At 39.4% G+C, this 18985-nt stretch overlaps 1 protein-coding gene across 3 annotated transcripts in view; it reads right to left on the bottom strand.

Annotated features, from left to right (window-relative positions):
- Window positions 1-18985, bottom strand: part of KIF16B (kinesin family member 16B) — a 306240-nt gene that overhangs the window by 59772 nt on the left and 227483 nt on the right. For all 3 annotated transcript variants that reach the window (XR_005213209.1, XM_037812352.1, XM_037812353.1), the window contains one exon: window positions 4338-4427. Coding sequence is in view for 2 of the 3 variants with exons in the window: in XM_037812352.1 (XP_037668280.1) it covers window positions 4338-4427 (90 nt within the window). In the remaining variant the exon portion in view is untranslated. The remainder of the gene's footprint in view (window positions 1-4337; window positions 4428-18985) is intronic.

Raw genomic sequence — 18985 nt, 5'->3', positions numbered from 1 at the left:
TCAATCCTTTGCCATAAATATGTGATTTTCCTTCTTTGGAAGAACACCCCACAAAAATTATTCAAAGAATAAAATTTCCACAAAGGAAACAGTCATCTCAAACTGTCTAGATACGCAGACTCCAGGAGAACACAGCTCAACTCCAAAAGGAAGTATGAATGCATACTAAATAATAGTATATAATTTTAGACAAAGTTCCAAAAGATTATAAACGATAAGTAAAAGTTTTAAGGTGAACAAAAGATTCTCTATCTTGACAAGTATATTACAAATTCTGTATATTTTGGATGTAAGGGAGCTTTTTCAGTGATGTATCTGCTTGATTAAAAATTTGGAGCCTTGTATGACTAGGTAAACTTAATGTGTATCATTGAAATACATACCATTAGCTGTTTTGGTATTCTTGCAATTAAGAGAGCAAGAATTCTACTTTCATAGTAATAATAAACCCAGTCTGGTGATGGAGTGAGGTAAACTAAACATGTTCCCACTTGACTATGAACAGTCATCCCTGAGAGGAAATTTTCTGGATCCTTCCATATGGACCTGCTGGCTTTCTTGAAGAAGTTATATCTTTAACATGTCAAGACCATTTTGAAGTAGTTGATGATTAATTCAAGATTAACATCTTCTCCAAAGAAGACAATAATATAAGCAATAATAGGACTGATGGATACCTAAGCCATCACAAGTCCCAGCAAACCCTTAGCAAGTAAGAGTCTATAAAGCTGAGCTGCATAAAAGAAAAACCAATTTTACAGAAAAAACACAGCTGATATTCAATTTGATATTTAAAGCTTCACCTTGAAAATGTTAAATGGAAAATGCTGTTCTCTTCTCACTGAAATAAGATCTTTCTGCATCTAGAATAAATATACTAATGTATTTTTAGAGATATAGGTTTTTTCTTTTTTATTTTCATTTTTACATTTCTGTTGATTTAGAACTAGGAACCAGCATCAAACGCCTGGGCTTCTACACTGTCTTTGCTGCTTACCAGTTGTGTGGCATCAGGCAAGTTATTCATTTCCTTCAGTCTCAGTTTCCAGATCTGTAAAATGGGGATGTAACAGCCCCCCAACCTGTTTGAGCTGCCATTGGAACTACGTGCCATCATGAATGGCCAATGCCTAGCACAGCGCCTGGCTCGTGGTAAGCCTCAGTTAGTGGTTAGGAAATGCGCCAGAGTTGTGGCTACTGAAAACAGCCTTGGTGCACCCTCCTCAGAGATGGTAACTGCTGCTTCCCTTTCACCATGCCGTCTTTGTCTGGGGAGCTCACCACATGACACTGCTCACATTCTCTCTACTCCTTCCAATACATGCACACATGCGTCTGTTGGTTCTCTTTCATAACTAACATTTTTTCATCCTCATGAGAAGGAAACTGTAAGTCACAAAGGTGAATTCAACATTGAAAAGCAATTTTTATTCTTGGTTAACATCTAGATCATGACCCTGACTTCAGGAAAAGGGCTCCTGTGAGCAGCAGTTATCAGTGAACATAATAGTTTCAACACTGAAACTTAGCCAGAAATTGAAACAGAAATGATTTTTAACTATTGTTGATCCAAACGATGACCTTTGTTTCTAAGAGAAGGCTCTTAATGTCTCTCTTCCATAAGCTCTAGGCTTCTATCCTACTTCCTTTGTGACATTTCCAACTGGGTCTTTAATAGCCTCAAATTCAATATGCCTAAAACAGAATTCTGGAGTTGAGTTCTCCACCACCCCAACGATCCATTTGCCATAATGCATCACAACGGCCAGTTTAAAAGTAAACTGGATCACTTTGTTTCCTTTCCACTGCACTAAAAGCAAAAGTCAAGACTACATGATCGGGTCCCTCCCTACTCTCTGCCCTCACCTCTACCATTCTCGGGACATTTCACAGCCCTTGTCAGAGCCTGCCATGTTTGATCCCATCCCAGGGCCTTTGCATTTGCTGTTTCCTCCACTTGAAATGTGCTCACCTCTAGATTCCCATGACTGGATCCTTCTTAACACTGAGGTCTCAGTTCAAAAATCATTCTTTCAGAACAGCTTTTCCTCTCTGCACCAGCAAAAGTAGACAGAGCCTCACCCCTCGTGCTACACTACCAAGTAGCCCTGTTTCATTTTCTCTGAAGCACTTAACATTCTCTGAAATTAGCTTATCTGTTTGCTTGTTTATTGATATTGCTCTCGCTTCATGAGCTGGGAATGTAGCTGTTTTGTTCAAACCTGTATTCACAGTGCAGAGTTGTCTAATAAAGATTTATGACTAAATGAAGCCAGCTTGGTTTTTTTCAATTGAAGGCCACCGTTACTTTGCAACACGTTTTTAATATACTTTTTCTCCCCCTTGAAGTTTGAGATTTTTACCTGTGTGATGATCTCTACTCATTCATTTTGCCTAGTACAGGGTGTCCACTATGACATATAGGCTCACATAATTCTTAACCTCAGGTAAGTTTTCTTCTATTTTATCTGTAAAAACTGGTTCTGGCAATTTCTTTAAAATCACTAATTAGAGCTGTGCACTAACTCTTCAAAGACTCTCTTAAAGATCTCTCACCTCAAATTTCAGCTAAAATGCCATCTTGTCAGATAGTCCTACCCTGTAACTACCATATAACAAAGACTCCGCCACCCTCTGCCCCATCACTCTTTGTTGATATTTTTCATACTTAAGATATGTAACCTGTTTAAAATGATACCTACCACATGGCTTGCTTACTCCTTAAGCATTGGTTACCTTTCTTCCTTGTTTATTGTCTGCTTCTCCCCATAAGAATTTAGGATATATAAGAGACTTTTGTATTTGTTTGCTACTGTACTAATGGAATCCAGAAAATGTGTCTACACAGAATGGCATTAAAATGAATGAAATAATCAATATGAAATAGATACAATCATGGAATGAATGAGGTATGTTTATGTATGTGTGTATACATATTTTATGTGTACGTGTGTGTGTATATATATACATACACAAACACGTAGTATCTATTTGTAAAGCTTGTGTCCTTCTGTTTCAAATAAATTGCTTTTTCCATCTATTACTGTGGGAATTCAGTGATGTTTATAAAATATGCAAAATCTGTAAATTATTAAAGTACTGATGTCATAGTTCATAACCAAGCAGGTAATGAGCTATGAAGCTTCCTTTAAAAATAAACTGCTCTGCACATTTAGTATGTGCACAATACTTCCACTTTTTTTGTCACTATTGATTTGAGACATGAGTGTAAACTGCAGAAAGTAACATAACTTGACTTAGATGCAGTTACTTCTGGAGCAGAAGTCTCTTGGGAATGCTAAACAAAAATTCACATCTGAAGCTTCACTTTTTTAATGGAATATTATTACAATAACCTAATGCCAGAATTTCAGAGACAGCTTAATTTCACCTGGACTCAGACTCTCGTACACATATGGAACCGTTTTATTTACAAAAAGGCATTTCTCTCTATAGCTTATCAGATATGAAAAGGTAGAAAGCATGGGAATGTTAAGGAAACAGTCTACGCAATGTTAACCAAATTAGGGACAGGTTTCTTTCCGGCTAAGTCTTTTTTAGGATGTAACAGGAAAATAGTGCTGAAATGTAATACTTAGTGAAAGTAGACAGGCTAATAATTAGGCAGTGACTGGGGATTGATTTACCATGAATTCAAACCAAAATTCTCAAAGAGCTGTCTCTATTCCGGCTTCCTTTAGCTGAAGTAAAATAATAATAATAACAATAAGGTATATTTTTCTTTGCTTAAATGTATTTCAAAACTAGCCTTTTCCAAAAGAGAAATGACTAGTAATGGATCAATACACACTGGATATCTGATTTTATGCAAGAAACGCTTCCTTGTTTCTAGATAATTCTGTATTTACTATCTAACCTCCTCCGTGTCTGATGGCAAAATACATTTTATGATATGACTTTTCATTAAATGGAAGTCTAAGCATTATTGTTGTCTTTTTTTAAGAGAAGAAAGGGCAAATCTATATTTAGGAATTTATTACTACTTTATTTTAATAGGTCTCACAGTTGAGAAGTCATAAATTAATTAAAATATTTATTTTAAATTTATTATACAACTTAATGAAAGGACAGAGTTCACTTAGCGCTATGTATCACTCTCAAAATATTATGTTCAGAAACATGTTTAAATTGTATAGAACAGAAATGGAACAAAAGACAAAAATTAAAAAGCTACTTTTGATAGATGAGTTACCTGAAATAAAACTTAGTGACACTTATGAGTTAATAACTAAGGGAGGGGGCATTGATTACACAAGCAGCTCATCTACTTTATAAAACAAATGATCTTATTGGAAGATGATTAATTCATAACTTACCTCTGCATACTTTAACTTCAGTGTTTTATGCATTTCTCGAAACCGACTGTAACGCCTGAATACGGTCCACGTCTCGTCTAGGACAGTAATCTATTAGCCCAGAAAATTAAGTCAGAACAAGTTATTAATTTTTTTTAAATAAAATAATTTAAAATTAAATTTAAAAAGTGATCAGCATGTGAAATTTTTCCTGAACTGGAAACAATCCAGCTGCATAAATAAGACTCACAAATAATAATTATACTCTACTTGAACATGCACCTTTGGCTCCCAAATCTGGTTACAGGAAATCCCGCAGAATGACCTTTCGATTACAGCAATGTGCCCATAAAAAATGTCAGGTGCAGGCCACCAGATGCTGCCATAGTGGACAGGAAGGAAAGAAAAAGAGAGAAGGAGAAGCAGTGGAGGAAAGGAGGAGGAGGAGGAGGATGAAGAGGTGAAGGATGACAGAGAGGAGAAAATAATCTTACTGTGCTTCAATGGTCTATTTTGCTTTTACTTGGAGGAAGATTTATTAATCCAGGCTGTGATGAGCACAGGAACCTACTGTCCCTGCTGGGTGAGTGGACAGGGTAGGCATATCGGCACCTACCAGCTATTATCAAATTAACATCCCTGTGGCAAGGAGGAACTGGCAGAGCCCATCAGCTTTCACAATCTCACCAAAGGCAGAAGCTGACCCCTCCCGACCTGACCCACTTCCAATTGCCATTTGTAAGCTGATAACTCTCAAATTCTCATCTCTACTTCTCACCTTTCTTCTGGGCTCCAGACCTGTATACCAACTGAAGACATCCTTCTTTAGATTTTTTCATGGGAACCTCAAATTCAACATGTCTATAACCAACTCAGTTCTCCAGTGCCCTCCACCTCAATGCCTGCTACCACCACTCACTGTGCGGTGCCAGCCAGAGACCCTGAGGTCACCCCTGACTCCCCCTCTCTCAATGTCCTCAGCATTCACACAAGAGCTAAATGCTTTCACCTCTTAAACTTCTCTTGAACTAGATCCTCTGTCCTTGCTATTACTACCATCCTCTTACTCTAAGCCACCATTAGGCCTCGTTTGGATTTCTGCCAGAGCCTTTCTTAATTGTCCACATCCATATTTACCCCCCTCTAATCCATTCTCTGCACAACTGACAGGGGTGTTATTCTAAAACTTAAATCTGATCATGCCATCCTCCTGACGATGCCTCAGTAGTTTCATGCTGCTCCTAGGAAAAGGCCAAATTATTACCCTGGACCTTGAGGCCTGCATGTCCCAGCACCCAGTGCTCACAGTGGCCTCACCTCAAGCCTCTCTCCCCTTCTAGTCTTCACTCCTGCTATCCTGCATGAACATCCACGCTCCTTGCCACCTCACGGCCTATGCACAATGATTCAGTCTGCTTCTCCGGCATGCAGATCACAGGGGATCAGGTGGGAGAGTAGAAGAGTGAGGAATAGACCCACATGGGTCAGTTTCACAAGGAGGGGCCAGTGTTAGTCCCAGCCATTCTCTAGACCACTCATTTCCCAAGGTGGAAATGAAATGATTTGGGGGTTTACAAGGATGTACTTTTTTTTTTTTTTTTTAATCATTCTGGTCCTATGTTCATTTTTTTATAATAACTTTTTAACTGTGGTGGATTTCTTCTTATGAGTTCCCTTTACGAAAGTTATTTAAGAAAAAAAGTGAGTGAATTCACAGAAAATCATTAAGAAAACAATAGTTCAGGTGCTGCTCGGCAGGTGTGCTGAATTTTTAAAGCTTAGTAGGCAAATCACTCCAACTTGGGAAACACTGCTCCTGGAAACTCCACAGGGGTTGCCTTCTGTCTGGTTCTCTCCTCCTCAGCAGACCCCACTGGGCCAGCACAATCAGCAGGGGTGTGGGGGCTTCTTTAGGGCTAGAGCACAACAATGAGCCATCCTGACTGCACACAAATCGGGTGTCAAAGAGAGAACTGGGACAGAAGGGGGCCTTCTTGTCTTCTCACATAGCGCGATGCTACCTGCTTGCCAAGATAGCCCAGGAAGCTGTGGAACCATGCCAGAGTATACTATAACCCTGATGTGGGACTGATAAGAGGCAGGGCATCAGGGAAAGACCATCCTGTCTTGGGCACTTTGGATTCCACAGAGTTATAAGCCATTGACGTGAGTCACCACAAGAAGCCTAGGTTCTCTTCACCCCTCATATTCTAATACCCCCTCTCCTTCCCTCTCCTGAAATCCTTCCACTGTACTCTGGAAAGCGTGTTCAGTCATCAGCAAATCCTCTAGATCCGCAACCTCTTCTAGAACATCCCCTTAATCTTCACACCCCCAAGGAACCACTTCCCTGCTACCCTCTAAAGGAGTGACTGTTTTCTCCACTCTCTATCCCTAATCCTTATGCCACTGTGCTGAGAGGTGGGGTACATACTCTTGTTCTTTCTTCCAACTTCTATGTCACTACTCCCCCATCCCTTCAAAATCCCCTTAACTGGGAAGCGAATACCTTCAAACCCTATCCTTCGACCCTTCTTCCCTTGTAGCACCTACTGATCTTCATCAGTTCCCAATTCCTTGGAGGTTTTAGGTTTTGCTTGCTGTCATCTGCTCCAACACTACAGCTCTCCTGTTATGATTCTTGCTAAGTTCATTATCCAAAGATGGTCCTCACCGCTCCCTGACCTCTTGGTTCCTTGACCATTACCCAGTTCCATCCTCACTCAATCTGAAAACCACGGTCAGTCATTACAGTCACTCCTTTCCATACAAACTCAAATCCTGCACTCCTAAAATTCCTTGGACTATGTTAAACTACAGCCCTGATTAAATCCAATTGTCTGCTTACACCATGTCCGTCTTGCCCAGAAGAATGTGGCTGAAGGAAAAAACACCACCAGTCAGACTGGTCTCCTTCTAAAGTCACAATCACCACCTTCAAGACTGCCTGTAAGGCTGTTCACCAGTCACCTCACTTTCCCCAATTCTGGTCACTCTTCCAACCTTTTAGACAACTATTTATTCCTTCTTTCTCATCAACACATCATCACTTCTTTCCCCGTCCTCACTTTTAGGCTTAACACCTTACTTCCTATTTCACTGAGAAATAAAAGCAATCAAGAGAGCATTTCTATAAGCAGCCCTGACCAAGCCTACTCATCCACCACCATCTGTCCTGCACTTCATCTTCTCTCTTGTTACCATGCATGAAATATTGGTTCTCCTTCTTAAAGCCAACTCCTATTAGGCACCGGGTGCCATCCCCTCTTACCTTCTGGAGGGCAATGCAATTAATAATTTCATCTTATCACTCTGGCACCAACATCTTTCCCCTCTCTACTAGATTATTCCCATCAGCATCCAGACAAGCTATTATTTTTCTCATCTTAAATCCTCATCTTGACCCCCCTACCATCTTGACCCCCATCTCTATCCTTCACAGTATAACAAAACACCTTTATTCTTGTGTCACCAATTTCTTTCTTCCTATTACTTCCTGAATCCACTCCAAGCTACACAACATTCCACCAAAATTGCTTTTACTGAGTTCATTAACCATGTCCATACTGCCAATCCTCCCAGTTGATTCTTGGTCTTGATCTTACTTGACGCATCAGCAGGATTTGATATAGCTGATTATTCTCTCCTCCATGTTAACACCTTTGTCACTGGGCTTCCAGTTTGCTACACTCACCTCATAACTCAGTTTTCTTTCCTCATTCCCCTGACCCGGAAACATCAAAGTGCCCCAGGGCTCAGTCCTAGATCATGTTTTATTTCTTACCTACACTCATTCCTTTGGTGATCTCATTCAGTTTCACAGCTTAAATTTATGAGCTAGTGACTCCCTGGATGCTCTCTCTCTCTCCTGCATCCAGACTCATATTTCCTACTGCCTACCTCATAGTCTGCCCACTTGGATGTCTAATACACATCTCAAACTTAACATGGCTAAACTAACCAAAATTAATCTCACCCAAGCCCACTCCCCTTGAAGTTGCCTCCATCTCAGTAAATGACAATGCCATTCTTCCACTTGTTCAATCCGAAGTCTTCGTGTCATCCTTGATGTTTCTCTTTTTCTCACATCTAACATCCAATTGGTCATCAAACCCTTTCTGCTAAACCTCCAAAAGAAACTGAGAGCGTGACCACTTCTTACATCTCTACTGCTAACATCCAAGATGATGGTCCAAGGCACCATCATCCCTTGCCTTGATTATTTGTTATAGCCTCTTGGTTGGTCTCCATGCTTCTATTGTCCCCTTTCCCCACCTTTTTCCCTCATTCAACAGAGCAACCAAAGTGATCAGCATCCATTTGCTCAAACTGGATATCCTCCCAAGGTGTTCCAACTCACACAGGGTAAAAGCTCAAGTTCTTTCACTGGCCTACAAGGATTACCATGATCTGTTCTCTCCCTATCTTCATGTCTGACCACTCTTCCCCTTGCTCACTTTGCTCTTATCACTCTGACTTCCTTGCTTACCTAGAATACATCAAACATGCTACAAAGCAACTATAGGCTCAGAATCTTTGCATGTAGTGTTTCTTCTTTCTAGAATGCTCTTTTCCCAGGTTACCACACAACTAGCTCCCTCATTTCCTCTAAATCTTTACTTAGAAGTCGTTTTCTCAGTGATACCGACCCTGGCTATCTTGCCTCAAATTGCATCCTCCTTTCCCCATTTCAAACCTATTTATTCCCCTTCCCTAATTTAATTTTCTACTTAACAATTCTTATTATCTGACATAGTCTAGGCTTACTTATAGATCTGGTTTTGTCTCTCTTCCTCACTAGAATGTAAATACCCAAAGAACAGGGATTTCTATCTGTTGTTCATTGTACCTTAGAAGAGTACTTAAGACATACAGGCATTGTGATGAATGGTTGGAAGAAGGAGCCCCAAGATGGACCTGTCTGACACACAACCAGGTTCTTAGTGACAATGAACCAGCCAAGTCTTTTCCTTTCTCTCTGGATGCATAAGGCTTTAAAATGGCCTCAAACAAAATTAGGATTAAGCAAACTAGATACTACTCTTGTTGGGCTTTAGTCTGCAATTATTTCTCCTTTGTTGCCAAGAAAGCTTCCACAATTCATTAATGTCGAACCATTTTTGAAATCTCTGATTAGTGAAGCGGCTATTTCAAACCCACCTCACAATTTTGGGTTTCATATCTCTTTCCTAGGATAGTGCCTTTATAAAGGATACCAACTTCTCTAACAACCTGCATATGCCATATACTGGGGAAGACATGATGTAGCCTAAAGACATACTAGCAGTAGATATTAGGGCATTTGGGCACGACATGGCGAGATAGCAAGAAGATAAAATCCCACCAGAGAGAGCCCCAGAAAAGCATCTGAAACACCCCTAGTGCTTAAAACAGTATGTAGGATGTTATTGTGACAGATGTATAGAGCTGGGAGAAGACAGAGAACTATGGTACAAATGTGGAAAGGGGCTCATCCAAAGCTTCATATATATATTCCTCTGAGTTCGGCTTAATGAGGTCAGTAACCGGTATCCATATTTGCCTTCACCGTGTTACTAGTGATTTGATGGGATTCTCTAGAGCCAGTACCACTGGGTATATAGGAAGTTCTCCAAAATACTGAACAATGCAGATCCTTATTGGTGCATTCTCGGTAATGATTTATTTGCTGCTTCATGTTAATACTTTAAACTTCCACACAGATAGATCTCAATGACTTCTGCCTTCTATTTCAGTCTGTCCTCCAAATCACTGGTTTTCAAAGTGTGATTACCAGCAACATCACCTTTACCTGAGAACTTGTTAGAAATGCAAATTCTGAGGCCCCACTCCAGACCTACCTACTGAATCAGAAACTTGGGGGGTGGGCCCAGCAACCTGTGTCTTAACAAACGTCCAGGGGATTCTGATGCAGGTTAACGTCCAGCAATTTTGCTGTAAACCACTGCTGATGTTACAGCTCCAAAATCAGATATTATCACGTTCTAGTTCCCTCCTATTCTAAGGCTCAAAGCCCTCAGTATATCATCCCAGGCTTTGTCCAGGCTGACCCCATGCTATGTTTCTAAGCCCAGCCTGCAATGCGATCAAGGAATCTCATGCTCCAGACAACTTGTTAACTCAGAAATATGGCATATTCATAAGTAGCTCAAGGTCTGCAGAAACAGGCCACACAACCTTTCTGTGATTGGTGAGCTTCAGTTCAGCCCCCAGGGTACCACCCAACCCAAACTCCTCCTTTGGCCATATCCCCAACCCTACTAATCCTTTCTCCCTGGAAATATCACTCATTCCTTCTTCCAGGATTCCTTTGGCACTTATTTTATACTTTGACCAGAATACATGTCAGTGGCTATTAATCATATAATTATTTTTGTGATAATTTATATAATACCAATTATATATTTTGTTTAATATTTATATCATAGCTATAAATTATATTAAATATCATAAATTTATAAATACAAATGACATATTTGTAATTAATAATTAATATTAATTATATAAATGCCTCTCTACCCTACAAGATTTTAAGACTTCTAAGGGTATTAATAAGCCACCTGCCGTTGGTAGTAACTGGAGTGGAGGTAGGGTACTCTTGTCATAGAGATAAACATTTACTGAGCTCCTCCTATGTCCCAGGTACTGTATTACTTGCCGGTGGCTTTGTGAGAGATGCACTTAAGATTGTTCTGCTTTTCAAATTAGATAAGGTTTCCAGGCTTGGCCCACATTAGTCAAAATGGAGAATCACGCCTTCTGGAGCTTTGGCTCCAGTTACTCTGTTCTGCTGGTTTCTTTGAGGTTCACTGAATAAAAGATTATTTAAATTGGCCACAATAGTATGATTTTTAAAATTATTAAAATTCGTCACAATAGTATGGTTTTTTTTTTAATTACACAGAGAATATGGCAGATTCTCCATATATTTTTAACACAAGTTTATATTGAGGTAGAGAGATATTTCTAAATTCTTAATTCTTAAGATTCTGACATGAATTCAGGTTAAATACAGGAACTCCAAAGATCCAAGTTTCCTATCTAATATATAAAACATTTACATCTCCCCTTGGCTAGCAACACATAAACAGAATGAGGACAATGATGATGAAGAATGCAGATCATCAGTGATCACCCTGGAAATAAATGGTAGGTAAGGCTATTGCAGCACAGGAATGGTAGGTAAGGCTATTGCAGCACAGGAAAACGATCAAATCCCTTCTTTATAATGTAAGGCGACACCACACATACAGCTGGGGGAACAGCACAGCTTAAGTATGGAAAAAAAAAAAAAACAGAAAAGGGAAATATATATTAAAGTCCTATTATGCCCCAAATTAAAATTGGGCATGGAATGGGGTGTTGATGTAGAAGGGATCGACAGATTAGTACAACAAATAAATCAGTTAAAAGCACTCAATTATTTCCTTCGATGCTGAGAATGCAGGGCATCATTATTGCATGTCTTTGAGGAACAAATTCATTATTTCTCTTTCACTGAATGGTTTTCCTGATACAAATCCATCTTTCCTGGGTCATAAAAAGATCAAGTGCAACTTAAACACCATAAACATGTCCACGAGATGGACTGCATTTACTTATAAACAATTCTCAACTGAGTGCTTTCTACAAATTTACATAATGTACACATTTTGCTGATTTAAGGAGTGTTGATTTTGAAATCTGTCATTGGTATATATTTACTTTTGTATATCTATCTGTGTAAGGAGAGAATCAACAGTTTTTCATACAAAGAAAAATATTCTAATTGGCCCCCATTTAAACAGTTACTTCTCGAGTTCTCTTCAACATTTATTTTTTAACATTTGGGGGAGATATGTCAGGTATATAAAAATATAATTCCTTTTATTTACTAATGGTTTGGGAGAAATGGTCTGATACCAACTTAATATGTGCTAAAAAAGTTTTGTCAGATTTTTGCAAAATATGGTCTTTATGCAGCAATATAATACACATTTGAGGAAACATGAAATGTATTTCTAATGTGTGTATCTGTACAGTAACAAGCACTAAATGCATTAGGTTTAATTAAAATCTATCAGACAACTGTAGAAAATGAAAACTAATACAACACTGTCCAATCTGGCAGTCTCCAAAGTGAAGGAGGTAAAATGATCCATAGATAGTGGAAAGAAACTATTGAACTTCTATTTATTTTTTTATCTTATTCTTTTTGCATTTCTACTTCTAAAAGTGTTTCATAATAAATAATTGGTCAAGTTAGTGAACAGCATGCTTTAGAAATAAATAAAAATAGATGTACTGGACGTGCCTGCTCAATAAGTTTTTCACTGATAGGTACACAGATTTAAAAAACTGTGGGTCCTCTCCACTAAGCTGTGGCTGGTGGGAGATGATTTCATGACCAAGGTCCTGCTATTTCTAGGATGCCAGAATCTAATTCATCAATTAATTTTACTCAATGTCTTATGCAGCAACATAACTATGAACATGTTTGAGGAAACATGAAATACATTCCAAATGTATGAATCTGTATAGCAAGAAGCCTTAATGCATTAAGTTTAATTAAAACTCTCTTCAGATCATTGTTTCAAATGGAATTAAGCCGGAGGTGGTAGCGAAGCCAACTCCCCATTAATCAGAGCAATATCCTGTGGAGATCACAGTCTGACACCTTTTTACTCCTCACTCTGGTCCACCTCTTAGAACACCAAATCTCCTGGGGACCGACAGTGCCAGCACCGTCTGGTTTCTGTGAGAGCCGCCTGCCCACATGTGCTTACTCTGCTGACCGCCTTCGCTGTGGCTGCCTAGGACCTCCTACCAGTCCCTGGCTCACTTCTTCTCTTCTAGATTTCTTACCTATAGGCCTAATCACCCTGCCCCTGAGGGACAAGCTCCTCAAAATCCCTACTCCCCAGGCCTTCCAGGGGAGACCAAAGGTCAGGCAGCCTCTAGGGTCAGCTGATCTCCCTTGTGCTGTCCCAAACTGCTAAAGATGGCCCTTGAAAAAGTCAGAGTGCATCTACATGAATTTTATGCTATTTTAACTCAGCAGAGTCATCCCTACTTGGAAATCCATCCTCATTTTGTTCTCCATGGTGGGTATTTCAAAACGAAGAGAATTTCCAGTCCTCAGGGACAATGATCTCGTTTTACTAAGATGATTAGGATCACCCAAGGCAATCCCTGAGCATTCTTTCCTCCCATCTCAAAATGATGCTGTTGCTACATTAATTCTCCTCCCTCTTCAAAACCTCTTCATCTGCACTCAATTTTCCTCTCCAAGGTTAGCCTCAAACTGCACTACTTCCTAAGGTCAATGCATAATTTCTATTTTCTGTTCTCAGGCCTCTGTCCACAGCTCCTGTTGCCTGGAATGCATCTCTCTCATCTCCACTCATTGAAATCCCCCATCTTTCTGGAGCAAGCAAATGTGTTAAGCCCTCCTGGACATCTTCCTGATTACCACTTTATGACCCCATTTGCTCTTGCATTTTTTTCCACCTCACTGAGTTGCCCCTTGAATGCATGAACTGCTTATTCATCTTTTCTGTTCCTCAATACCTCGACCCTTCTATGTTTTTTTTTTTAAATATATTACAGGTACCAAAAAAATTGTTAATGAATGAATGACTATTACAGGCATTGGAGCCCAACTTCTCTTTTTAATAAACACTTTAAAAGTATGCTTTCCAATTCCTTTCTATTCTGACCTGTGCAATAGAACGACCTGCATTTTAGTACTTTCCTGACTTACTTGTAACTGTCCTAAGTTTTTAGAAAGTAGGCACTACGGGAAACAAGGAAGAGGGTAAAGACTTGTAAAACAAAGAAAGAGAAAATGCCACTTATCAAGTTCTTTTCTTCTCTTGATTTAGAAGAAATACTGGGATAAATGATTTAGGGTAAGAATGGGTGTTGATAAGTCTGAGACTCCTAAAAGACATCAGGAAACAAAAGGTGGTCTCTAAATAGCCTTAAGAGGCTGGGCTGGGTCCTATTCACTTAGAGCCTTTTGTTTTCTGATATGGCAGTCCTTTGGGGTAAAAGCCAAGGATGGGGCTGAGCAGAATTCCTCTGCTCGGGAAGGGCAGCAGCTGGAACTCCCGGGATACCTAGGAACAGGAAGCAGAAAGGCTGGGTGCTTTGGGGAGAACACAACTGTCGAATGCGGTATAAGATATATGCTCTGAGACTGTGCAACATACCCTTCTCTGGACCCCTAAGGGACATGTCAGGAAAGTTTACACACTACTCTTTCTGGAAAACCCAAAGGAATACTGAAGCCAGTTGGGCACAAAACAAGAGACTGCATCCACGGCCATCAGCACTGCAGGGCAAGGGAATAGCTGTCTGTCCTCTGGACCATGGCCACAACCTGCATAGAGAGTCCAGAGCCAAGCAGACCTTCTCTCTCCATTGCAGAAGGCCCTGTGCAGAAACTCAGTTTCAAAGGCATCTGAGGGAGCAAGTGGGGCCTTGGCAGGAGAAGCCTGGTCTTAAAAAAACAGTGCACTGAGCAAGGAGAGGGAAGGTTAAGTTCCCATCCTAGATCTTCCCATGGATGGGAGGTAGATGGAGCTTGGAAAATGAATATTTCTGAAAGTGGGAGACCCATGCAATAATAGATTATACAGCTTTATTATCCAGGAAAATCCCCAGACACCCTCAAATACAGAAAGGCCTAAGAGCCTCCAGTTTCATAATCTGGTGTGAATCTGACATGCTATGAAGAAATGAGCCTAGCAGCTGACTACTGAGTTACAACCACACTCTAGGCGACAATGAAATGGTGCTAAATTAAATAAGGCTTTCTAACTGACCAAAACCCAGCTTTCTGCAATAACTAGAAATAGTGATTCCTTATGCTTCAATTTTAGCACTTTCAAAACAGAGGGACAATGCCATTTATTTTAGCATACCTACTTTATTTTATAGGTTAATTTGAGGGTAAATTTGATAGACTATGTAAAGGCCCTGAGGTGTTGAGATGGATACCTTTTGAATCCAAGAAGCTTACTGATCAAATACTTCTCCTTTCCCCTAACATCTCTGTGAAGCGGGTGAGGAATAGGTGGAATTATTCTACATTAAAATTGTGGAGAATTGCCCAATTCTACCTCAGTCATTTATCAGCTATGTGACTTTGGCTAAATACCTAAATTTTTCCAGATTTCACTTTATTTATAAATTCATGATACCTCTCTTGCAGACGGAATTAAAAAAAAAAAAAAAAAAGGTCAAGCAATTACAGAGTGCTTGAATACTCAATAAGTGGTAACTTCTGACCCTATTACTGCTTTCCTAAAGAAAGGTCACATATTATGTGCTACTGAAAGGGGAGGGTATCTGTGAGTAGCAATGGCAAAAAGGGGAGTTCAAACCATTTTGTGATTTATTTTAAAACAAATTTTATTCTAGGAAGAAACATGTATAACTCCCCAAATTCTGAAACCAAGGAGGGAATATTAATGTGTTTTTTTTTTATCTTCATTTTATTGAGATATATTCACATACCATGCAGTCATACAAAACAAATCGTACTTTCGATTGTTCACAGTACCATTACGTAGTTGTACATTCATCATCTAAATCAATCCCTGACACCTTCATTAGCACACACACAAAAATAACAAGAATAATAATTAAAGTAAAAAAGAGCAATTGAAGTAAAAAAGAACACTGGGTACCTTTGTCTGTTTGTTTGTTTGTTTCCTTCCCCTATTTTTATACTCATCCATCCATACACTAGACAAAGGGGAGTGTGGTCCTTATGGTTTTCCCAATCCCATTGTCACCCCTCATAAGCTACATTTTTATACAATTGTCTTCGAGATTCATGGGTTCTGGGTTGTAGTTTGATAGTTTCAGGTATCTACCACCAGCTACCCGAATTCTTTAGAACCTAAAAAGGGTTGTCTAAAGTGTGCGTAAGAGTGCCCACCAGAGTGAACTCTCGGCTCCTTTTGGAATCTCTCTGCTACTGAAGCTTATTTCATTTCCTTTCACATCCCTCTTTTGGTCAAGAACATGTTCTCCGTCCCACGATGCCGGGTCTACATTCCTCCCCGGGAGTCATATTTCACGTTCCCAGGGAGATTCACTCCCCTGGGTGTCTGATCCCACGCAGGGGGGAGGGCAGTGATTTCACCTTTCAAGTTGGCTTAGCTAGAAAGAGAGGGTCACATCTGAGCAACAAACAGGTATTCGGGAGGAGGCTCTTAGGCACAATTATACGGAGGCCTAGCCTCTCCTTTGCAGCAACAGTCTTCACAAGGGTAAAACGTATGGTAGAGGGCTCAACCCATCAAACCACCAGTCCCCTATGTCTGTGGTCATGTTAGCAACCATCGAGGTGGGGTAGGCCAATACCCCTGCATTCTCCACAGGCTCCTCAAGGGGGCACTACATATTTTTTTTCCTTTTTTTCTTTTCTTTTTTTTTTTTTTTTTAACATTTTCTTCCTTTTTAAATCAACTGTATGGAAAAAAAATTAAAAAAAAAAAAAACAAAAAAACAAAAAAGAAAAACATACAATAAAACAACATTTCAAAGAGACCATAACAAGGGAGTAAGAAAAAGACAACTAACCTAAGATAACTGCTTTACTTCCAACCTGTTCCTACTTCACCCCAAGAAAGTTACATAATATAGCAACATTTCTGTGAACTTGTTCCTACTATATCCATCAGAAATTAACAGACCATAATCATTCCTGGGCATCCCCAGAAAGTTAAATAGCATATCTGTTCTTCTTGGATTACTGTTCCCCCTTCCTTAATTGCTCTATATTGCTAGTTCCCCTACATTCTACATTATAAACCATTCGTTTTACATTTTTCAAAGTTCACATTAGTGGTAGCATGTAATATTTCTCTTTCTGTGCTTGGCTTATTTCACTCAGCATTATGTCTTCAAGGTTCATCCAAGTTGCCATATATTTCACGAGGTCGTTCCTTCTTACTGCCGTGTAGTATTTCATCGTGTGTATATACCACATTTTATTTATCCACTCATATGTTCAAGGACATTTGGGTTGTTTCCATCTCTTGACAATTGTGAATAATGCTGCTATGAACATTGGCATGCAGATATCTGTTCCTGTCACTGCTTTCCGATCTTCCGGGTATATACCGAGAAGTGCAATCGCTGGATCGAATGGTAACTTTATTTATAGTTTTCTAAGGAACTGCCAGACTGACTTCCAGAGTGACTGAACCATTATACACTCCCACCAACAATGAATAAGAGTTCCAATTTCTCCACATCCCCTCCAGCATTTGTAGTTTCCTGTTTGTTTAATGGCAGCCACTCTAATCGGTGTTAGATGGTATCTCATTGTGGTCTTAATTTGCATCTCTCTAATAGCTAGTGAAGCTGAACATTTTTTCATGTGTTTCTTGGCCATTTGTATTTCCTCTTCAGAGAACTGTCTTTTCATATCTTTTGCCCATTTTATAATTGGGCTGTCTGCACTACTGTCATTGAGTTGTGGGATTTCTTTATATATGCAAGATATCAGTCTTTTGTCAGATACATGGTTTCCAAAAATTTTTTCCCATTGAGTTGGCTGCCTCTTTACCTTTTTGAGAAATTCCTTTGAGGTGCAGAAACTTCTAAGCTTGAGGAGTTCCCATTTATCTATTTCTTCTTTTGTTGCTTGTGCTTTGGGTGTAAAGTCTAGGAAGTGGCCGCCTAACACAAGGTCTTGAAGATGTTTTCCTACATTATCTTCTAGGAGTTTTATGATACTTTCTTTTATATTGAGATCTTTGGTCCATTTTGAGTTAATTTTTGTGTAGGGGGTGAGGTAGGGGTCCTCTTTCATTCTTTTGGATATGGATATCCAACTCTCCCAGCCCCATTTGTTGAAAAGACCATTATGACTCAGTTCAGTGACTTTGGGGGCCTTATCAAAGATCAGTCGGCCATAGATCTGAGGGTCTATCTCTGAATTCTCAATTCAATTCCATTGATCTATATGTCTATCTTTGTGCCAGTACCATGCTGTTTTGGCAACTGTGGCTTTATAATAAGCTTCAAAGTCAGGGAGTGTAAGTCCTCCCACTTCGTTTTTCTTTTTTAGAGTGTCTTTAGCAATTCGAGGCATCTTCCCTTTCCAAATAAATTTGATAACTAGCTTTTCCAAGTCTGCTAAGTAGGTTGTTGGAATTTTGATTGGGATTGCATTGAATCTGTAGATGAGTTTGGGTAGAATTGACATCTTAATGACATTTAGCCTTCCTATCCATGAACATGGAACATTTTTCCATCTTTTAAGGTCCACTTCTATTTCTTTTAGTAGAGTTACGTAGTTTTCTTTGTATAGGTCTTTTACATCTTTGGTTAAGTTTATTCCTAGGTACCTGATTTTTTTAGTTGCTATTGAAAATGGTATCTTTTTCTTGAGTGTCTCTTCAGTTTGTTCATTTCTAGCATATAGAAACATTACTGACTTATGCGCATTAATCTTGTGTCCCGCTACTTTGCTTAATTTGTTTATTAGCTCTAGTAGCTATATCGTCGATTTCTCAGGGTTTTCCAGATATAAGATCATATCATCTGCAAACAATGACAGTTTTACTTCTTCTTTTCCAATTTGGATGCCTTTTATTTCTTTGTCTTGCCGGATTGCCCTGGCTAGCACTTCCAGCACAATGTTGAATAACAGTGGTGACAGCGGG

The sequence above is a fragment of the Choloepus didactylus genome, chromosome 19 (assembly GCF_015220235.1).
Source record: "Choloepus didactylus isolate mChoDid1 chromosome 19, mChoDid1.pri, whole genome shotgun sequence".
NCBI lineage: Eukaryota > Metazoa > Chordata > Mammalia > Pilosa > Megalonychidae > Choloepus > Choloepus didactylus.
Note: the sequence above shows the minus strand (reverse complement) of the source record. Positions and strands in the feature narration are given on the sequence as shown.